Consider the following 19,565-nt stretch of genomic DNA (forward strand, 5'->3'; position numbering starts at 1 on the left):
ATCTACACTACATATATTAAACTCTGCTAAAATGGGCAAAGAAATTCTGATTAACATGCCAATGACATTTTGAGACACTAAACTCTGTACTGCTGACTCCTGTAAATACTCCAATGTTCTGCTGTTGAAAGTTAGGAGATGGCATGTGTTTTATTGCTCTCCCTAGAGCACTCTGTTTTGCAAATATTCAGTTTTTGACACTGAATTTAGTTTACCTAGTTATAGTTAATTATTAGGCTGTAGAGGTCTGGGCATTACTTGTCACCTCAAGTGCACTTTAGTGGTTGAGAAATGTGTGTTCATGGTATGGATAAATCTTCTCTTGTTGCATGAGCTGAGAAGAGAATCAGTGCTGACAGAACAAATCGACATTGACAGAACCATTGTACCAGTCCTGAAACTTCTCAATATATGAAGCCTTCTGTCTTACCTAACTGGAAGAGGGAAGTCAAGGGAAATATCTATAATTACTAGCACCTGTATAAGCATGTAAATATCTTTCAGTCTGTTTTCTTGAAAAGGAGTCGAGATATAGGGGAAAATTAGGATATATGTTCTATTTATCACAGCAAGTTTTAAGCTTCATATTGCTGTATTTCACTAATTTCTGGGCTCTTGACCAGAGCCGTGATCTCATCAGTTGAGGTATGTTTACCACTTGGGCTGCCAAATTCCATTATAGTTATAACCTGCAGACTGACTATTTTATCACTGTCATGGTCCAGGAGTATAAGTTTCTGTGTGATTACTTGTTGGTTGTCCAAGCAGACAAGTATTAGTTTTCTTTTCCCCCCTAAAATTGGGATCTGTGGCAATCTTTGCACAAGTTCATTGAGGATGCTCAGTAAAGACTGGAATTTTTATAACTGTCATGCCCTCTACCATCTGCTCCTTAGTTCTCTTCCCTGCAATCTCTGGCGTAAATACAAACTATCTGTAAGTCAAGAAAAGGGTTTATATTATTTTTCCTCTTCATTGGAAAAAACAGGTTTGAAGAAACAGGAAAGGAAGAATGAATGGGGTCTTTGGAATGGTGATAATGGTTGCTATATGAAAATAGAATATCTTAGTGGAGGAAGAAGTGCTGTCATTGTGATCCATAATTTCACAAGTGTGGGTATGGATCTCATGTATTGTGCTGTGGACTTAACTGTAGCACTGGAAGTGGTTGGGTCATTCCTGGAGGTCCCAAGATGTGTGAGCATCCTTTACCTTTCCTCACTGCAAAGTACTGGCAGAAGTTGATGAATTAGTTGAGCACAAACTTTTGTAATAGAACAGTGCTAACATGTAGTAAATTAAACATTCTTGTGTGAAGCTATTTTAGTGTTTGCCATGATGAAAGTGAAGAAGATGTACATATTTGATCTTTTTTCCACTCTTGTGGCAATTTGGATTATAAATTTAAAAAAAGTTTGCAAGGCAGCTTCAGTTGACAATGACGAAAAACTTCTGCTTACTTGTGTTAAATTTAGATTGGTCTGTATAAACTGTGGCTTGTGTTATTCTCAACATTTTCAGTTTGTTACCTTTGCTCCTGTCTAACAGAAGCCTTTGTAACATTGCATAGCAAAAAAAATCAAAACCATTCATGCAGTTAACTCTCATGAAGTGGCCAAGGGTCTAAATAGCTTTTAGACAATCAGAGGTGGTTCTGTGTTCACCAAACTTGCCTTTAAAGCAAAATAAACCCTTCCCCAAAACTAATGCTGGAGTGGGCTTGAAAAATGAGGACAAATGGTGATTCTGTACTAGGAGGTTGCAGTATCTAAGAATGCACAGGCTGCAAACATGGGCTTTGCTGCTAGATTTAAGTGGGGACCCCTTCCCCTCTTCAGACTTGCAGCTTTTTCAATTTCATTAATGTTAACTTAAATTCTGTTCTTCATCAGCCCTTGGGGAGAGGTAAATGAGGTTTTGTATTGCTTTGAGCTGGGAATTGTGTTGCCTGTTGTCCTGGCTTTGGCTGAGGCAGGGTTAATTCTCTTTCTAGTAGGTGTTGCAGTGCTGTGTGTTTTGGATTTAGTGTATACTGTCTGTACAGTGATGAAGGTATGGAAAGTAATAGTAAAAACTTTAAAACCTCTCCCTGAAAATTTGCCCCTCCCTCTGCAGAAGATAATTGGGTGTATGCTGGTCCATTGTTTCAGTAATTCTTGTGAAAGATTAATCCTGAAAGTATCTGTGCATTGTGTCATTTGGCAGAGAAGATGAACAGCTGAGTGCTGTATTATTATCTTGTGGTTTTAGTTGTATCTGTAGAAGTCCATTTAATTAATCTCAAGGTCTGAACATGGAACATTGTTGAAACTGCTGAGCCCAGTTGCATCATCTGACTGCTGGTAAATAATAAAAACTCCAGTGTTTGCTTGCAAAAACTTACAGTAATGATAGCTGTCTTAAGAAGGTCCTCTTCATACTAATATGTCTATAAATTTGGTAGTATTCCTGATAACACAATTGAAGCTTTTTACAACCCTAATGCTTTCTCCTAGCGCATTTAGTAGAATATGTAGTTTAAATGAGTGAAAGATTTTAGTTACACTCCATATAGAAAAGACCGTTTGAAAAATCTCTTTAAGGAGTGACAATGTTGCATGGAGAGCTTTGATGTTTTCAGGAAATATAGAGCTTGAGCAGTGTTTATAGAGGAGCTTCTAACTACATATTTATCTGTGAAATAGAATGTAAGATGTTAATGAATGGGAAATATTCCACTCTTGTCTTTATTATGTGTTTTCACTTTCTTAAATACTTGTTTAGTAATAAACTGTAAATAATGAATTATTCTTTTATTTTTCCCATTCTTCAGGAGACTTGCAGATTTTATGCATGTCAGTAGAATGTATCTAGTTAATGGACTAATTGTTTTCTTCAGAATAACCTTAAGCACATGACAGATACACACGCACACAGAGCTTATCTGTGTTTTCCACTTCGCTTACAAGTGAAAATTTGTTTAACAAAACTTTGTGACTTGCATTACAAGGCAAATGATGAAATAATGGGTTCCATTTGCCTCTTCAATGCAAACAAGGAGCTTTAAGTGAAAGAGGTCTATGAATTAACAAAGTGTCTCTGGTTTTAATTAGGCAATAATATTAAATGAAAAGACCCTTGTTGAAGATATCTTTGATGGAAAAAACTGGGTCTTGTCAGTAGAGAACTGGAATCCATCCTAAACTCAATGGTAAAACTTTCTCTTTGGAAGTGTTACTTGCTGTTTGTACTGAGAAGCTTTGCAGATTAGAGTTTCTAGATTGCACGATTACAGGGTTGATTTTTATTTAGGATACAGTAAACAAAAATTATGATTCATGCTCTGGATACGGTTTCAGGCATTCTTTTTAGTTACAGATTCCTAAGATGTGATTTTAATATTGTTTTCCATTCCCATCCTGCTTGTCCAACCCAAAATTTTCAATAGCATACTACAGATTAGAGGGCTTTTCCTACTACAATAATAAAGTGAAACTGGTTGATCACTTGTGACTTGAAGAATAGAAAAACCCAGTCAAAAATTAGTGATTGTTTGAAATAATCTCAGATTTTTTTACTCTAGATGAAATTTATCTGTCATCTTTTAGAAGAGATGGCTTTTTAGTGATAACATTTTTTGAGGTGGTTGGAATACCTTTATCTTTCTAAAAACTTCAGTTTAAAACAAATAGATATTTAAGTAAATTATCCTACTCATTACTACTTGATTAGTTTTGCTTCATTCACGTCAGGCAATATGCAATCTCAACAGTTTTTCTTCCCAAGTTACATTAATCAAGGAGAGAGACTTTGTCCTTTCTTTTGAAATTAAATACTAATTGTTAACATTTCTTTTTAGTAACTTGCTATTTCATCAGGCTATTCCTGAACAAAGTGCAGATACCACATCAGTGTTACAGGTATCTGTAACCTAAGGTATGAGGTGCTTATACCACTGAAGATCCCTGATCCTGTGCCTCTGTTCTTCAGCACAGAACTCTGCCCAGGCCTGCTGTGTGCTTTGCTTCTTCTTGTCCTGTTCCTTTTTGGAGTGTTGGCCTTGTGGTGTCTGCTGTAGCCACAGGGAAAGGGTGGAGGCAGCCTGTCTTCCTCCTAATTACTGGTGTTCTTGTTTTCCCTTAGCCAAGAGCTGTAGTGGGGTAAACTAGCTGTGGTGTTTTAAATGGTGTTTTACGTTATTTTTGTCAGGGCAGAATCATCAGTATTCCAATTTACTGGATATCTGGTTGTGTTGTAGACTTCAGGATGTTATGAAGCCTGTAGTTCTCTTTTAAATTCAGATTAAATGCAGAGCTGGGGACAGATTATTTTAATTTTACAGACCTTTGATTCCTTTCTTCAATATGTTAGCGTACGGATTATTTTCATTTTTAGTTCTACTTGAAACTTGTGGGTTTATGGCACATGAATACTAGGGAGCTAGTGGTTAAACAATTTTTGGTGATTATTTTAGCAGATTGTTCCTGTAATTTTTTTTCTTTTATTTCTTCCCTTGTTTTGTGACAGTAAAGGTGATTTAAGTTTCAGTGTAAGAATCTGAGGTGCACAGGACGAAGTGTGAAGGAGAGCATATGACTGTCAGACATGACAAGCTGTAACAAGTGAACAGTAGCATGAAGTCACAGAAATATAAACAATACCATGAACATTTTTTTTCAGTTCTTGTATTATTGAAGTTATTTATTTCTTCAGTCTTGAGGCTGGGTTTTATTCTTTTTAAATAACAGAAACTTCCCACTGGTAGGAAGGTAGCCAGTAAAGATTACTGTAACATTAGGCTGTCACTATAGTCTGGAAGTGTACAGTCAGCTTTCTCCATTAGAAATGAAACTATACCCAAATTCACTTCCAGACCATTCCAAGTAAAGGCTGCATACCGTCTCACCTGTGAATATTAAGACTGGTGTCCTACATGGCTTCAGGCTAGCATGCCTTAGCTGTTCTGTGTCAAGAACTACAGTTACAAACATAAATCTTCTGATTTCCACCATTAATATTTCCCTGGTTTCCCTGCAAAAGAGACAAAGTGTTCCAGAATCTCACATCTCCTGACTGTTTGTTTGTATAGCTACTGTGTAGAAAAGAGATTGAAGATCTTTCCCCAAATCTGATTGCAATAACTCCCCTTTTGCCAGATCATCTTACAGTGTGTTTCATTGAAGCTGTTTTGAAATGTGCTTGTGATGTCATATGGGGCAGTGTTAACAGCAGGTGAAGTTCTAAATGGAATCCTCAGGACATGTCAAGTTCTGTATGTAATTCTGCAGCCAGTCTTGAGACAAAACACTCAACTGGGCCTAAAGTGACAGGAACTGTCCAAATACCTCAGTCAGTCTCTTTTTCCTCTGCCAGACCCTTGCATGTCTGGACTTGATGTTGCAGGTACCACTGTGGGTGAAGAATTAATACATACTAAGCAGTGGCAATGTCTTGAGGCAAAAGGGAGGAACAGCTCTTCCCAGAAGCAGTAATTGCAGTTCTGGGTATGCCTCAGTGGCAGCAGAGCAAGGGCTTAATTTCTCAAGAACACTTCCCTGGATTTCCATCTTGGTATTGCTCATCCATTTTTCAGGATAAAATCAAAAATTTCAGTGCAGTAAAAAAAACTTTTCCTGCCATTTTCCATATGCTTCTTTTTCTTAGAAAGCTGGTAACTTAAATGGCTTGGATATGTTCTTTCAGCATTGCTGAAATTTCACAGTAGCTGTAACATTTGTCTGTAGCTTTCTGTTTGCTCTAAACAGTGTTAAAAATAATTTGTAGAGAAGGTAAATTAAGGTACACGAATTCCCTGACAATTAATTATTTAAGTTTCTGTAAGCTGAACTGTCCTGTATTAAGCTCTTGGGTGCAGAGACAGATGGTGAGAGAGATGTAGCTTTTAGACAGCACTGAGACTCATTTAGGCTGCAATAATAATATGAAATTAGTACTTCAGCCTAGCCTGTCACAAGCAGAAACACATTGATAAGTTGTCTAACAGGCAAATGGAATACATTTTAAACTATATTTTTTAAAGGAATAAGAGAGGTTTTAACTGATATGTAAGACTTGCTGTTTATTTCCTTGTAATTTCTAAATGGGAAAAATGTGGATTTTATTAAATATGATACACCAGTCTTTTTCTGTGAATGTCTCCCTGTGAATGATGACAAGGTCAGTTCTTAGCATTTTGAAGACAGTTAAGTATTTATCATCAATCAAAATTCAACACAGCCTCAGAACGTTCAGTTCCTTCCTTTTGGAGGATTTTGTTGCTTGGAGGTAATATTGTGGGCTGACTTTGTGGTTTGTGAGGTCTTCACTGACGAATAAATGTCATTTGCTCTGTCCTAATTGATTTTTATTGATGTGGCATTTATTTCTTTGTACTGAGACACTAAAATAATTGTATTTTAGAGATTCTATTTTCATATATTCTTTTTGGATCTAGTACGGGGACAGAGTTGTAATTTGGTTATGAAATGTACTTTGTGTTAATGGAGCCCAGCATGGTCTTGTGTTTGCAGCAGTGTAAAAAGCAACGTGCCTTTGTCAGTGTGTTCTCAGTATTAACCTGTATTTATTGTAGATGTAGAGACTATTGAAGTTCATCCTGATGGCTTTTTAAAAGTCTGCCTTCTCTGAAAAGACGATGAAGAGTTTGTTTTCAAGTGTAATTTCAAGTGTAATGGCAGTGCTATTCAGATATGGCAAACAGCGAGTCTTTGTTTAGAAGAAATCATCAACATTTAGAAGAAAAAGGTCAATCTGAGGGACACATGAACAACCACACTACCGTGCCTTCTCTGAATTAGATATATATATGTGTGTGTGTATGCATAAAATTCTCAAAGCAGAGCTCCTCATGGAGCAGGGGAAGTATTTTGGGATTTTCAGTACTAGTGGGGACAGGATCCGTTGTAGAACTTGGTCTGAACAATAAATTTTAAAGTGATAATAGCAAATAACTATGGGTAACTAGGAAAAGAAAAGGAGCCCTTCAGTTTAGATTATGTGCATGTTACTTTGTTGGTGCTTTTCAGTAAGTTTTATGCAAATAATACTTTAACACATGATTGTGGAAACTGGTTTGTGTTCATAATCAACATGAATTAAACTGCAAATGAATGTTTATTTCTGGTTGAAGAAAATAGGTATGTAAATGTTAGATGATAATTTCAGAACAGGAACAATGCAAAAAGAACTAGGAAAACTAAAGAAGTGACTTAAATATTCAAGTCTCAAAAGAGCGATAGTAATGGAGTATGTTAAGAGTTCAGTCTGTAAGGAGAATATCTATAGTTCTGCACAAATTGAATTAATATTTTATCCCTTGATAAAGTTACTAAAGGTAAACAAAATGTATTTCTACTGGTGGAATGAATCTGGAATTCAGAGTACCAATTAAAAAAAATTTATAGCGTGTGTACAGCTTTTATAATGATACTTGTAGTCAGATATTTTAGAAATTATGACTGAAAAACATTTTTCTATATCTGTATACAGCAAGTGTTTAGCTGTCTTAAATTTTTAGCTCCCTAGTTTGTAGTTAAGGAAACTGTTTTGACAAGGCTACTTCTATATGCTTAAGTCCAGAGTGATAGGGCTGACCCTATTAAATGATCATAGTTTTTCACAGTCTGCTGATTAACAGGCTTTGAACTTTCCTGGCTTTCTTAATCCCTTTTAATCATTTAAACCTATTATTGTTTTGACTTCAATTTCAAAAGCCTTTTAAATCTGTCTTACAATATTAATAGCTGATTAAAGTCCTGATTTCCAACCATATTATCAGTGGGGTGCCTTACCTTATTATACTGAATAATTCAGAAACAACTAGGAAAATATTGATCAAGGATGAAAGAAAAAAACATTAAAAAAATTGTACTTAGTATTTTCTATATTTAAAGTAGTAATCATATCCATGCATTAAGTTGGGGAAACAAAATGCTTTAATTTATGACATGAATAACTGTATTTTGTCTTTTAGTTTTCAGTAGTGTCATTTTAAGCTAATCCAATGTTGACATTTAAATCTATAATCCATTTTATTATAATAAGTGATGTATTAAAAAAAGATCTGCTGTTATTTTTTTGAATCCCTTTCACTCAGAAATTCCAACTTTTTTTCTGAAAAGGAGGGGTTTGTATAGGGAGTGTTGCAACCTGATTAAAACTCCAGTCATAATAGTGGACAGGAACTGAGTAAAAAGGAAAACATTAGAAATTTGCTCCAAGGGTTCTCCAAGATGGTCCTTCATTCTCTCAGCTCTGACATACCTATTCCCATAGCAAGGTTTAAAGTCTGGAACTTTTTAAAGTGAAATCCCAGTACCCGTGGTTTGAATTGCAGTTTATTTTTTCCCTAAGCAGATGCTTTTGTTTAGTTAAGCAGTATAATTCTCTGCCAGTCAATGTACACGCCCTTTCCCAAACCAAATTTGATTCTTTATCATTGATAACTATGAAGTAATTTATTTTCTATTAAATATGAAGTATTTTATTTTCTCTGAAGTCATTTGTTTTCTACATTCTGTAGAAGGTAAAGATAGAAGTATCTATGCTATTTTTTCAAGTTTCCTTCCTACTACCACTAGTGTGTGCTTTACTCCTACCTACATTTATTCTTCTGAAACACAACACTTTGGCTACAAGTTTTTCTGTTTGAAAGTGGAAGAAAATGAAATAATTAGTGAGACTGACAGCTCACTGTGGGGTCTTTTTGCTAATTTTGTTTTGTTTGTTTACTCATTCCTATTTCTGTGTTGTAGTAGCTCATTGCTGTCTTAAATGTTTGGTATGAGTTGGAAGCTCAGATTGAATTAGTTGCAGTTCATAATACCTCCTTTCTCCTCTAAGTTACTACTCTGTGGGATGCCTTTACCCCCACCCTTATTTTTATGTTTTTAATTTACCTATTTGACTTTTTTTCTGAAGTCTTGTCTGTCTGCTAGAATGCTCTGTTGTCATGGCATACCCATGCCAGTCTGCTGTCATCTGTGGATTTCATCAGTAGCTTTTGTACTTAATGCAGGTCACTCATGGATGTGTGGCATAGTGCTGGGTCTAGCACTGATCCACGTTGAAGTTAATCTGATTTATGCATTCTCTCACAGTTCTAGTATTTTCCCAAAGGAATGTCTGAAAGGTGTTTTAAGCAGTTTCCTTTTTTTTTTGGTATGAGTGCAAAATTTAGAATTTTTTTTTTTGAAAGAGGATTTCTTTGGGGTGGTATTGCTATAATACAGTCTGTCTTTACTCTTTCAGTTTTGCAGAGATGGCAATCTGGACTTTAAGATTTGTCAACAAAGCAGTATCTATTCAGTAAAGAACTTTTCTAAAATGCTCTAACCTGTTACAAGATCATCCCTAAGTAACAGTGAATAATGATGAACTGTCACTGAACCCGGGAATTAGTGTAGAAAAGGTCTCAGTTTTGCTGTCAGCTTGAGGCCAAGAAGGAATGTGAAAATATAGGGAGGACCAACTGCCCTGTTAAAGAGTATGAGAGAGGCTAAAGAGAGGGAGAGACCTTGAGGGAATGGAGAGTGTGCTGCATTTCAGATGGTGAAACTGGGAGATTAAGCAACAATGGAATCTACAGGGGGAAAAAAAAGTAAACGTATTAAACTGGTGGAGTAAAACCAGTCCAAGTCAGGCAAGACAGCAAGACTTCAGAATATGAATCAGAGGCCTTTACTGTCTGGGTTTGTATTTTTTTTTTTTTTTAAATGGAGGGAAAAAACATGTCTTAAATATTTGGACTAAAGTCCTTGTATCTGCCAGTTACAGAAAACTTTAATTTGGTTTAACTGGTTTCATCTGGTCCATGATGAATTGGGCTACTATATTTACATACCAGGTGTGGTCTGGGTTGTGGATTTTTTTGTTTTCGTCTGGATTTAGAAAATTCACAGCCCTAGAATCTGGTTTAGCAAGCTCAAAGTAATGATCCAAACACATACAAGCCATGGTACTCACACTGTATTTGTGTGCATGGGAAAGATTATTGGGCTAATGGGAAAAGTAAGGCTACATTAGATTTAAATGAAATTTCTAAGCAGCTGTCACAAATACAGAAATGCTTCAAGTGCTATTTTACTACTGTAGGAAAAGCAGTTTCCTTACTGCTTTTTGATCTGTGTATAGATCAAGTCAGAAGAGATAGAGTTAGCACTTACAGCAGCATTACTTATTCTGTTTGATAAATTGCAGATGGAACTTGAGAAACAGGCTGACCTTCTGTACCATCCCCCATAAATCTGATGTGTTGGAAGTATTTTGTGAGCTGGGCTTGCTGTGTGCATTGGCCTGTAAATGCTCATGAGGATGCACTGTTGCAGCAGGCTCACACATGGCTGTGTTTCTGACCTGGATGATCTCGTGGGATGTGAGAACTGCATAGAAATCAGTCAATATACTCTGAAAAAGGACATGTGAACACACTGTCCCAAAGACGCCTGTTCTAGTTTTGACAAGATGAATAATTAAGAAAAAAATAAAAGAAAAAGGACTGTGTTACTGTGGTGTTTCCGTTTTTTTTTTTTTTTTAGACTAGTAAAGGTAGCCTTAACATCACTTGGCATTTGAAGTAACACAATTGCTGAATCATTCTTATGCAACCTTCTTCAGATAAATCTGAAATACAATAAGACTATAGAGAAATCCATAAGGTTCCTTAATGACTTCTTTGAAAATTTATGAAGAAATGCTTCTGCCTTAAAAGGTTTCTTCTTTTATTGATGAAGCATAGCCTAGTATAAATAAAATCTACTTGTCTTGTCCAGTTAATGCAACCAATGGGTGTTAGGTGTCTGATGGAGAAATCACACTGTGTTCTTTTTTTTGATGACTTTTCTGTAAAGTTCAAAGAACACATTGGAAATCTGCCCTTTCATGTACTGAATTTTTAATCAATCTGGGGAATACTTAAAGCACTGAGTGCATCAAAGCATGTGAAATACCATAAGCTTATGGAATAGCAAGCCCAAGTGCATTTAAAGGTGAGCAAGGTTAGTCAGAGCCATGTACTGAGGCAAGAAGTTTGTATTTATTTATACATCAACCAAAGTAGAGGAATGTCTGTGCAGATATATATTTAGGGCTTCCTGGGATGCTCTATTGTCCTAGCTTCTTATAATGGAAATAGTTTATTTTGCTGACTACTCACATTGATGGTTAATGCAGAAAAATACTTTTGTCTCTAGTCTCCTCTTCTTCACAAGTATTCTTGAAAATAGCAATCAGAATATTACTGTCATCCATACACAGTTTTTCATGCATTCTTGTGGGTGGTCTGCATTTCATCTTGGCTCTTCTGGCCCAAGCAGCACATATATATGTATGCTGATTTTTCACTTTGATATCTGTGCAATTATTACAGTAATTTCATGACTATAAGGCGCACTCTTTTGACTAAAATTTTCCCTGGAACCCGGAAGTGCGCCTTATAGTCTGGTGCACCTTATCTGATGGACAAAGTTCAAAAAATTTGCCTACCTGGAAGTGAGAGCTGCGAGCCACGGGGGGAGCCGGTAGGGCCATGGCTGCCAGGTGGAGGCGGGGCGGAGCAGCGGCGGGCGCGCCCCGGCCCCGTGCAGGCGGGACGGCCCCTACACAGGCACACCCTGGCCCCGTGCAGGCGGGACAGCCCCTCCAGAGGCACCCCCCGGCCCCGTGCAGGCGGCACAGCCCCTCCAGAGGCACCCCCCAGCCCTGTGCAGGCGGCACGGAGGGGCCTTGGCCATAGCCTGGCCCCGGAGAGGCAGCACGGAGGGGTGGCGGCCATGCCCCGGCCCCACTGGATACAGGCGGGTCTGGGGTCCCGTGACACCGCCCATGCTGGGTACAGGCGGGCCCCGGGGCCAATGGCTGCCGGCTTGAGGCGGAGCCTCGGCCAGCAACTGCACGGAGGGAGCTGGGGATGGAGCCTCGCTGCAAAAAAAAAGTGCACCTTATAGTCCGGTGCACCTTATGGTCGTGAAATTACTGTACTTATTGTTTCTATAGAAGGTTTTGCTTAGATTGGTGGATTCAAGTCAGAAATTTTGAAAGGTGACTTAATTTTCAAGCTGTGAAGATCTATTGCTATTTTTTAAACCTCTTTGCTCATCAGCAGTTTCATTTTGGGCTTTTGGACAGGTGAATTTTACCATCTTGCCAGGAAATTTTCGATAGAGTAGATCTGAACTTGATATGTTTGGAGTTTATCAGCAGTGCATATTTAGTGCAGACTGTGTTTCTTTTAATTTGGTTAAGGCTTTGTGAAATTGGATGCTGCCTGAAGGGAACTGTGCCTTATGGCTGTTTGTTGCATTAAAAATATTACTGTAAAAATGCTCGTTGCTGTCCAAGTACCTGAATTTTCATTCTGTCTTGTATTAGGAGCTGGGAAATAAAAAATCTTGGAGTTGTAGGATTACTATTTAAGAATTATCTTTAAAGTGCATTGCAGAAGTTGAACTTCAAAGTTCTGGTGTGCTTAAAAAATGAAAAACAGGCATATAATAAAAATGATACATTTCTGCAGAAATTGAAAATGAGGTGATAAACTTGCAGCTGAATGCTAGGCAAGTCATGTACATGAAGAAACTAAGAATATGCCACTGTTTTTTGCCACTGTAACCAAATAGAATGTATTGGTCAGAGTTGTACTTCTAGCTGTTCTAGCTGTTCCAAGTGGCCTTGGCATTTTTTTCATTGAGTATATTTAGATATACTTAGAGTACATTTCCTCAACACCATCTGATTCCCCAATACCATGTCCTCAGAATGCCTGCAATAATGTTTTAATCTGTGTCTGTTGCTTTATTTCCAGGCTTGTGGAGAGGAAAAATATTTGAGATTTCTATAGTTGCAAATTTGTAATTAGTTGCACCTATGTTTCTTGATGAAGTACAAACCAGGCACATGAGATTGCTTATTTGTCCTGTAAGTTCAATGTGTAAACATGTCTTTTTGTAAGGTCAGAAAGAATACTGTCTAAAAGGATTATCTTGACACAAAAAGGTAATGTATGGCACTGTGAAACTTACAATTTAAACTGCCGTTAGAGATGGATGATGGAATTATAATTTAGTTAACACCAATCAGGAGTTGGGACACTTAAGCTTTGGTTAGAATTGACTATGTTGGAATAACCATGGTACCATGACATCTAGAGGTTAAACCAAGCTGTTATGGCTGAAGAAACTTCATGAGGAGCTGAGTTTGGGGAAGAAGCTGCTGTCAAACCTGGAAGTTTTGCCCAGGGTGCAGTGAGGTGTGTGGCTGTCAGGAGCCATCAGCTGTGATGCTCAGAGGCCGGGTGTGCAGTGCAGCTGTGAGCTCCGTGCACACGGGCAACTGGGCACTGTGGTAATTGCTGCAATCCAGCCCTTTGCTGCCCAGCTGCATGGACAGCTGCCCTTCTCAGGGGGGTGTCTGGAACACTGACTGCTCTTGCAATAGATGAAGTGTTTGTGAAGGACAAATCCAAAGCTTAAATGTATAATTTTGAAAGGTACTGTGTGTTTTGACACTTACCTACAGTCAGGTTGTAGACCTTTTTGCAAGTTTTTACTCTGAAGCCCCCTTTTTTTGAAGTAAGACCTCAAGCAGTACTGAATAGAGTATTAACATTTTGAAACTATCACAGTTTATAGCTGGATAGTTGAGACAAATAATAATTATTTTGTGTTCTAGGATGTGTTGGACTTTGAATTTCAGAGTAGAAAAAATGAAGTTGTGATCACTCCTTTGCTTACTTCCATAGCATATATCCTTTTCTTCTACTCACTAGTTTAATATTGGGCAATTAAATCTGCAATACGTACACAATTTGTTGTTTTGGTTACTTAGATGGTTTAAATGTCCTATTTTAAATTTTTTGACTGCTTATCTAGCTTCAATTTTGCACTTAGTATTGTTAGTATTGTTAGCTATTGTTAGTATTGTTACTCCTAAATGTTTTCTAAAGAAATTCTGACAAATCTAACTTTCATCAGTTGGGAAGACCCAACTGGTGCTTATCAATCTTGTCTATGAAGTAAGAAATGTTGGGAAAATATTATGTAAGCTGCTTACTGTGCTAGTTCCACATTTAAATTTATTAAATAGTTCAGGAGCTGTGTATGAAATATGATATATATCTTAATGCACAAATTACTGATAGAAGTTTGAACTCTACAAGCATGTCCCCCTTTGTGGGAAGATTTCTTTGACAACTTGCTATCAAAGCAATGTCGGAATCAAGGAAAAAGATTTTTAAAAAAACGTTTTCATAGTAAAGATGGTGGTGGTGAAAAATACTGTGTAAGCTAAGGTTCACCAAAGGAACCATTCTTCAAACCTTAGGGGTAGCAACTGTGTCCCTCCCAGCCCCTCTGTGGTATGTCTGCAACATAACCCAAAATCACACATCTGTTGAGCAGCATTCCCCTTATGTTACATGATTTCTGTAGTAGCTGACTTATTAAGTTAAGTAGTGACAGGGTTTGTTTGGGTTTTTCCCAAGTGTAGTAACAAGGATTCTGGAAGCTTTGAAAAACTCAAAGATAGATTTTATTTCTGTTCTATTCAGTTGAAGCTGAAGTAGTCTGACTACTGGAAGAGGAAAAGCACACAGCTTAATTTTTAGTGAAGAATGTCTGTGACTTTCTGTGGGTATATTTGCTAATGGGCAAAATTATCTCCATTTGCAAAATGGATTGCATATTAGTGTATTTGCCTATGACAGATAAATGCTTTGGACAAAAGCCTGATGTTATTTTAAGTCAGATTGCAAGTTTTTTAAGAAGAGATAGTGTCCTTTCACTTCTGAAAGATGTTCCTTTTAGAATTTCCTGGAAACTCCTTGCATTTTCTCTGATACATGAGTATTTGCTATCAATGAAATGCTTATTAAGACATCATAAATGGAGATATTGGGGAAAGGTAGCAGCATTATGGAGAGACTGGTATTGGGCTAGACCCTTTTCCATATAAGAAAAAGAACCTGATGCTGTTGATTACAGAAAACATTGTTGGAAGTAAATGTAAGATTGTAACAGTAAAAATTGGTGTCTTAGAGACTGACAGGATGGTAAAGTATGAAGAAGATTGGGCAATTAAAACAAGTGACCTGATTCTGTACAGAAAACCCTGCTTACTCTGAGTCAAACACGAGCCCTGCACTTGGGAGGAGAACATGGATGAACCTCACTGTATCCTGACTGGGAGTGTCTACACCAAGGATTTAGCAGCAAAATGGATAAATGGATTCCAGTCCGTATGATACTGCAGCAAATAACCTGGGGCAGTCTCTGTGTTTGTAAACAATAAAAATTAGTCAGTCAGTGTCTTGTATGTCTGCATGCAGCGAGCACTAGTGAGCTTCAGAATGTGTCCAGCATCAGCATTTTAAATGGATGCTGAAAATACAAGTTTCAGAGAGTATCATCAGAAAGTGCCATAATAATTGAGAATATGCCTATTTGTTATAAACAGAAATTGTTTTGCAAGATAGCGTGAGTATAGCTGTTTGTTACCAGAATCTTTCCTTTGCAGGATTAACTTATGGTTCTGCAGTTGTCTAGAGCAAGGAACAACAGAGCACAGAGAGACAGTGGGAACCTTCTGCAGTGTGAGCAGATAGCTGTTTGCGGAGCTGTCCAATGGACACTTCTAGCTGCTTCCATGATGAGTGACTCTCTTACAAACCAATCCACCAAAAAACCTACCAAATCCAAGAGAAAAAATCCAAACTACACAGAATACTGTAGCAATTTATTTTGAGATGACAGAAGATTTTGCTCTGAGGCAGAACAAAAGTGAGGTCACTCCTTAAAGGTTTTCCACAGTGAGTGACAGTGCAGGCTGCAGCATGGCTGGCAGAAGGCTGCCCTGGCAGTGGCTGCATTCTTGTTTCCCTCTGATCAGGCAGTGTTGGCAACCTATTCTGTTAAATCAACTGTTAGGTTAAGGTAGCAAAGAAAGTTTCTTTCTCTCAAGTGCTCACTTTTATCAGAAGTCGCTTGTATGGATTGCAGAAGTTTTCCTATATAGCTTGTGGTTAAAGGGTATTTTTCTCTACAAATTATTTTGGTATTTATTTTAATAGTTTATTTAATACAGGAAGAAACATTACAACCACATTTAGTGTTTCTGTTGTCTGTAATCCTCCCTTTTGTGTTTTCTCAGATTCAAATTATAAGATCAATTTATGGTTCATGGTATGAAATACAGTGATTTTTGGTAGATAGCCGAAGTATCCACTAGACTTTGAAGCCATGATATAAAGCAAAGTTTTGTGTGTGATGTTAAATTTACTTTTATGAACATGTAATAAGTTTTTAGAAAGTTTTGTGACTGTCTTTGCGGTACTTGAGGTATCTGAATTGACAAATGCATAGTTTAATAATTTGAAATTATGAAACTACATTTTATGGCCATATTCTCACATGAGTAACTCCTTTCTGTTTTTTCTTTCTTTTTTTCCCCCAAGGTATGGGCTGAAGCCAAATGACCAAATCTTGGCAGAGGAGAAGCACAAAGAACTGTAAGCTTTTTTGTGGTGATATACATGCATGTTACCTATGTACTTTTTAATGTATATACATGTCTTATTGTTAAATACCTCAAGTAAAAATGTTAGCTTTTGCTCTTTAGTATTGTCTCCTGTAAATTGCAAAGTTTGTCTGGAGACAAATTGTTGCAAAAAGAGATTTAAAAATCTTTTACATTATTTTCTTAAAACAATTATTTTATTAGCTGCAGTTGGTTCTAATGCAATTTAAATACCCCATTTAAATGATCATCCTAAATGACTATGTTAATTTCTAAATTAGATACATATTTGTAGGTTGACTTTTATATTTCTTGTTTTCAGGGTAGAGATAGTGGGGAATTTGGTCCATTTTGTGTTCATCTGCATGCTTAGCTATAAAAAGAACACCCCTTATTTTTTCCTTATTATTTTACGCTTTAGGCTCTTGCACATTACTGTTTCCATTATTACATTAGTGTTATTTTGCATTATTTCATTATATACCCAGGAGACTTAGGCAGTTTATCCTCTTGTATGGTAGTGTACCTGTTTCAGATGAAATTCGTATCTATAGCTGTCAAGTTGTCACATGTTAAAAGTTTGTTTTTAGATTTCAAGCAGTAGAAATTTATAACAAGGATTTAATTCCTATGGGAGAAAAGAATTTTTTCCAAAAGCCTTAGTTTTAGTGATTGAATTACTAACCAAATGTCCCATGTTCTTTCAGAGGATGGAAAAAGACATTTAGTTTAGATTACTACAGTTACTAATGTACCTGTGACATTAAAACTGTTTAATGAGCTCCAGGCAAAAGACAGGCAACAGCCGTTGCCTTTGAAGAGTAGATAAGATTGGTTTTATGCACAGCACACTCTCTAATCATAGAACACTGATGGGCAGCATAGCTATGATTAACCCATTAACCCATTTTGGATGCTATGAGCTAGAAGTGTTAAAAGTACTGGCATGCAGAGGGGTTAAACACAAGGTAAATCACATGCAGGGCTGTATTTTGGACAGTACAAGTTGTACTGTGTACACAAGCTTTATTTGTTCAATAGATACTGATTAAACTGAACCTTTTGATGTTAGAAGTAAAGTTATCTTTCAGCTTTTTATTTTAGGTACATTGTATGTCAGTTAATTGCATGTTTGTTATTGATATGTTTACAGCATAGTCACTTCTTAAATGGAGGATTGAACTAATTTTATTAAAGTAGTTCTTGATTATATTTTGTTTAATACAGAAAATTCAGTAAAAGTCAAGATTTACGTGGATCAGCTGCAACAGAAACCTTTCTTTGGTGTTTCGTTGTACACACTGCAGTAGCTCCTGAGATGATTTATATGTTGTTCGGTATAATGAAAGAGGTTGAACATGCTTTTGCCACTCATCTTGTCATCTTGAATGTCACTGGATACTTGACCAGGGGAAAACTCCTGTAGGTCACTGTCACGTTGTTTTCAGGAGAGACCTTTGGAACTTATCTAATGCTGTGTACTCCTCTCCTTGGACCATGTGAACACAACAGATTGCACATTGTTGAACTTCGCAGCACTTTCAGTCCTTCAAGCTAAATTCTCTGATTTAACTTATGGATGAGTTATTAGATGATGAATTAACCTTTTCTGACGTTTAATTAGACTTTCATATTTAAAAGAAATGCCAGTTTTAGGAAACATGCACGACAACTTAACTGTAGGGTAATTGTTGCTGATACAAACTTGTTCTTAGGTTCAGTGCCCTTATAATTAAGGTATTCACCTGACCCTGTTCTAACATTTTAAGTCAAATACAAAGTTAGTTTCTACATATTACTGTTCAGTGCCAAAATCCTCCTAGCTGAAATAATTTATCTTTCAGTCTTTGAAATGCCAGCAGCTTTTATATTGTCTTCCCTAGTAGTAAAGAAGACTTCTTTTGGCATTCTTCATCTAAAATTTATCATGGTGATTTCTCTGACTGTCACATGTCCTTCAGTTTCTCAGAAATACTTCTGTATAACTGTTCATAAAAACATAAATTTTGTGGAGTAATGAATTCCTTATCTCCAAAGGTAACTGAACCTGCTACCCTGACTTGGTTTAATCCTTTAGTCCTTGAGTCTTAGTTAGCTAGAGAGATAAGCACAGCCACTAAACTGGCATTGGTTTACAGACATGGCATCGTCCTTAACTTCTATTTTAAGCGCTAAGGTATGAAAGATCACCTTTTTTTCCTGCTTTAAATTTCAACTGTAGCTGCCTTCTGAATTTTTCTTTTCATTTTGTGTACTCTTCTTTTGTCTAACTGGAATTTATTAGCACTAAAGCTGTTAAGTTTGTGCATATATGCATTCTTTTCAGAATTTAGCTGGAAATACCTACTCCTTCCCCACCCCAATCAGCTTCTGAATGTACCTCCTGAAGGGTGGAGGGTACTGTCCTATGACTCAACCTGTTTTCATGTAAAATCAGCAGATTAGTTAGAGCCATCAACAGTGGTTATCAAGCCAAGCATGCCCATGTTGTAGGGAATCATATGAACAACACACTTGTCTTCAGTTTGCTGTTCTGCAGTGGGAAAAACAAAGGTGGGGGAATGGTGGTACCTTCAGTTAGCATTGGTGTTTTACAAGGGAAGTATGTGTTTGTGGCTCAAGGGATGTCCTGCAGATGCTTCCCACCTTCCCTAACCCAACTAACCCCCCTCAACTCTGAGTCCTGCAGGGCTGCTAAGGAAACTCAGATGTAATAAGGTTGGTGTAACCTTAATGCTGCATATATTTTTTTCTCCTCCTGAGAACAACAAAAAAATATAAACTCTGAGACAAACAGAAATATTTCTTTTGACCCATTGTATGGTCCTGTTACAAGAGTTGTTTCTATTTTTAATTCTCAGAATTGGACTGAATGGCTTTAACTGAAGGTCATATTAGCCAAGTATAGACTTGTGTATGCTGTTGCCTAGGCTGATTTTAATTTTTTTTAAATTATGGTTCCTTATCAAAAGCTTTTTAGGAGAATAAATTCAGGCTAGGTGCAGCAAGTGATGGTTTGTGATCCATGTTGTCTTGATATTTTTGCAGGAATACTTTAA

At 37.0% G+C, this 19,565-nt stretch overlaps 1 protein-coding gene across 2 annotated transcripts in view; it reads left to right on the forward strand.

Moving 5' to 3' along the window:
- Positions 1 to 19,565, forward strand: part of ADK (adenosine kinase) — a 275,192-nt gene that overhangs the window by 18,230 nt on the left and 237,397 nt on the right. For both annotated transcript variants that reach the window (XM_033066656.1, XM_033066657.1), the window contains exon 3: positions 16,445 to 16,498. In XM_033066656.1, the coding sequence (XP_032922547.1) occupies positions 16,445 to 16,498 (54 nt within the window). The remainder of the gene's footprint in view (positions 1 to 16,444; positions 16,499 to 19,565) is intronic.

The sequence above is a fragment of the Catharus ustulatus genome, chromosome 8 (assembly GCF_009819885.2).
Source record: "Catharus ustulatus isolate bCatUst1 chromosome 8, bCatUst1.pri.v2, whole genome shotgun sequence".
Lineage (NCBI taxonomy): Eukaryota > Metazoa > Chordata > Aves > Passeriformes > Turdidae > Catharus > Catharus ustulatus.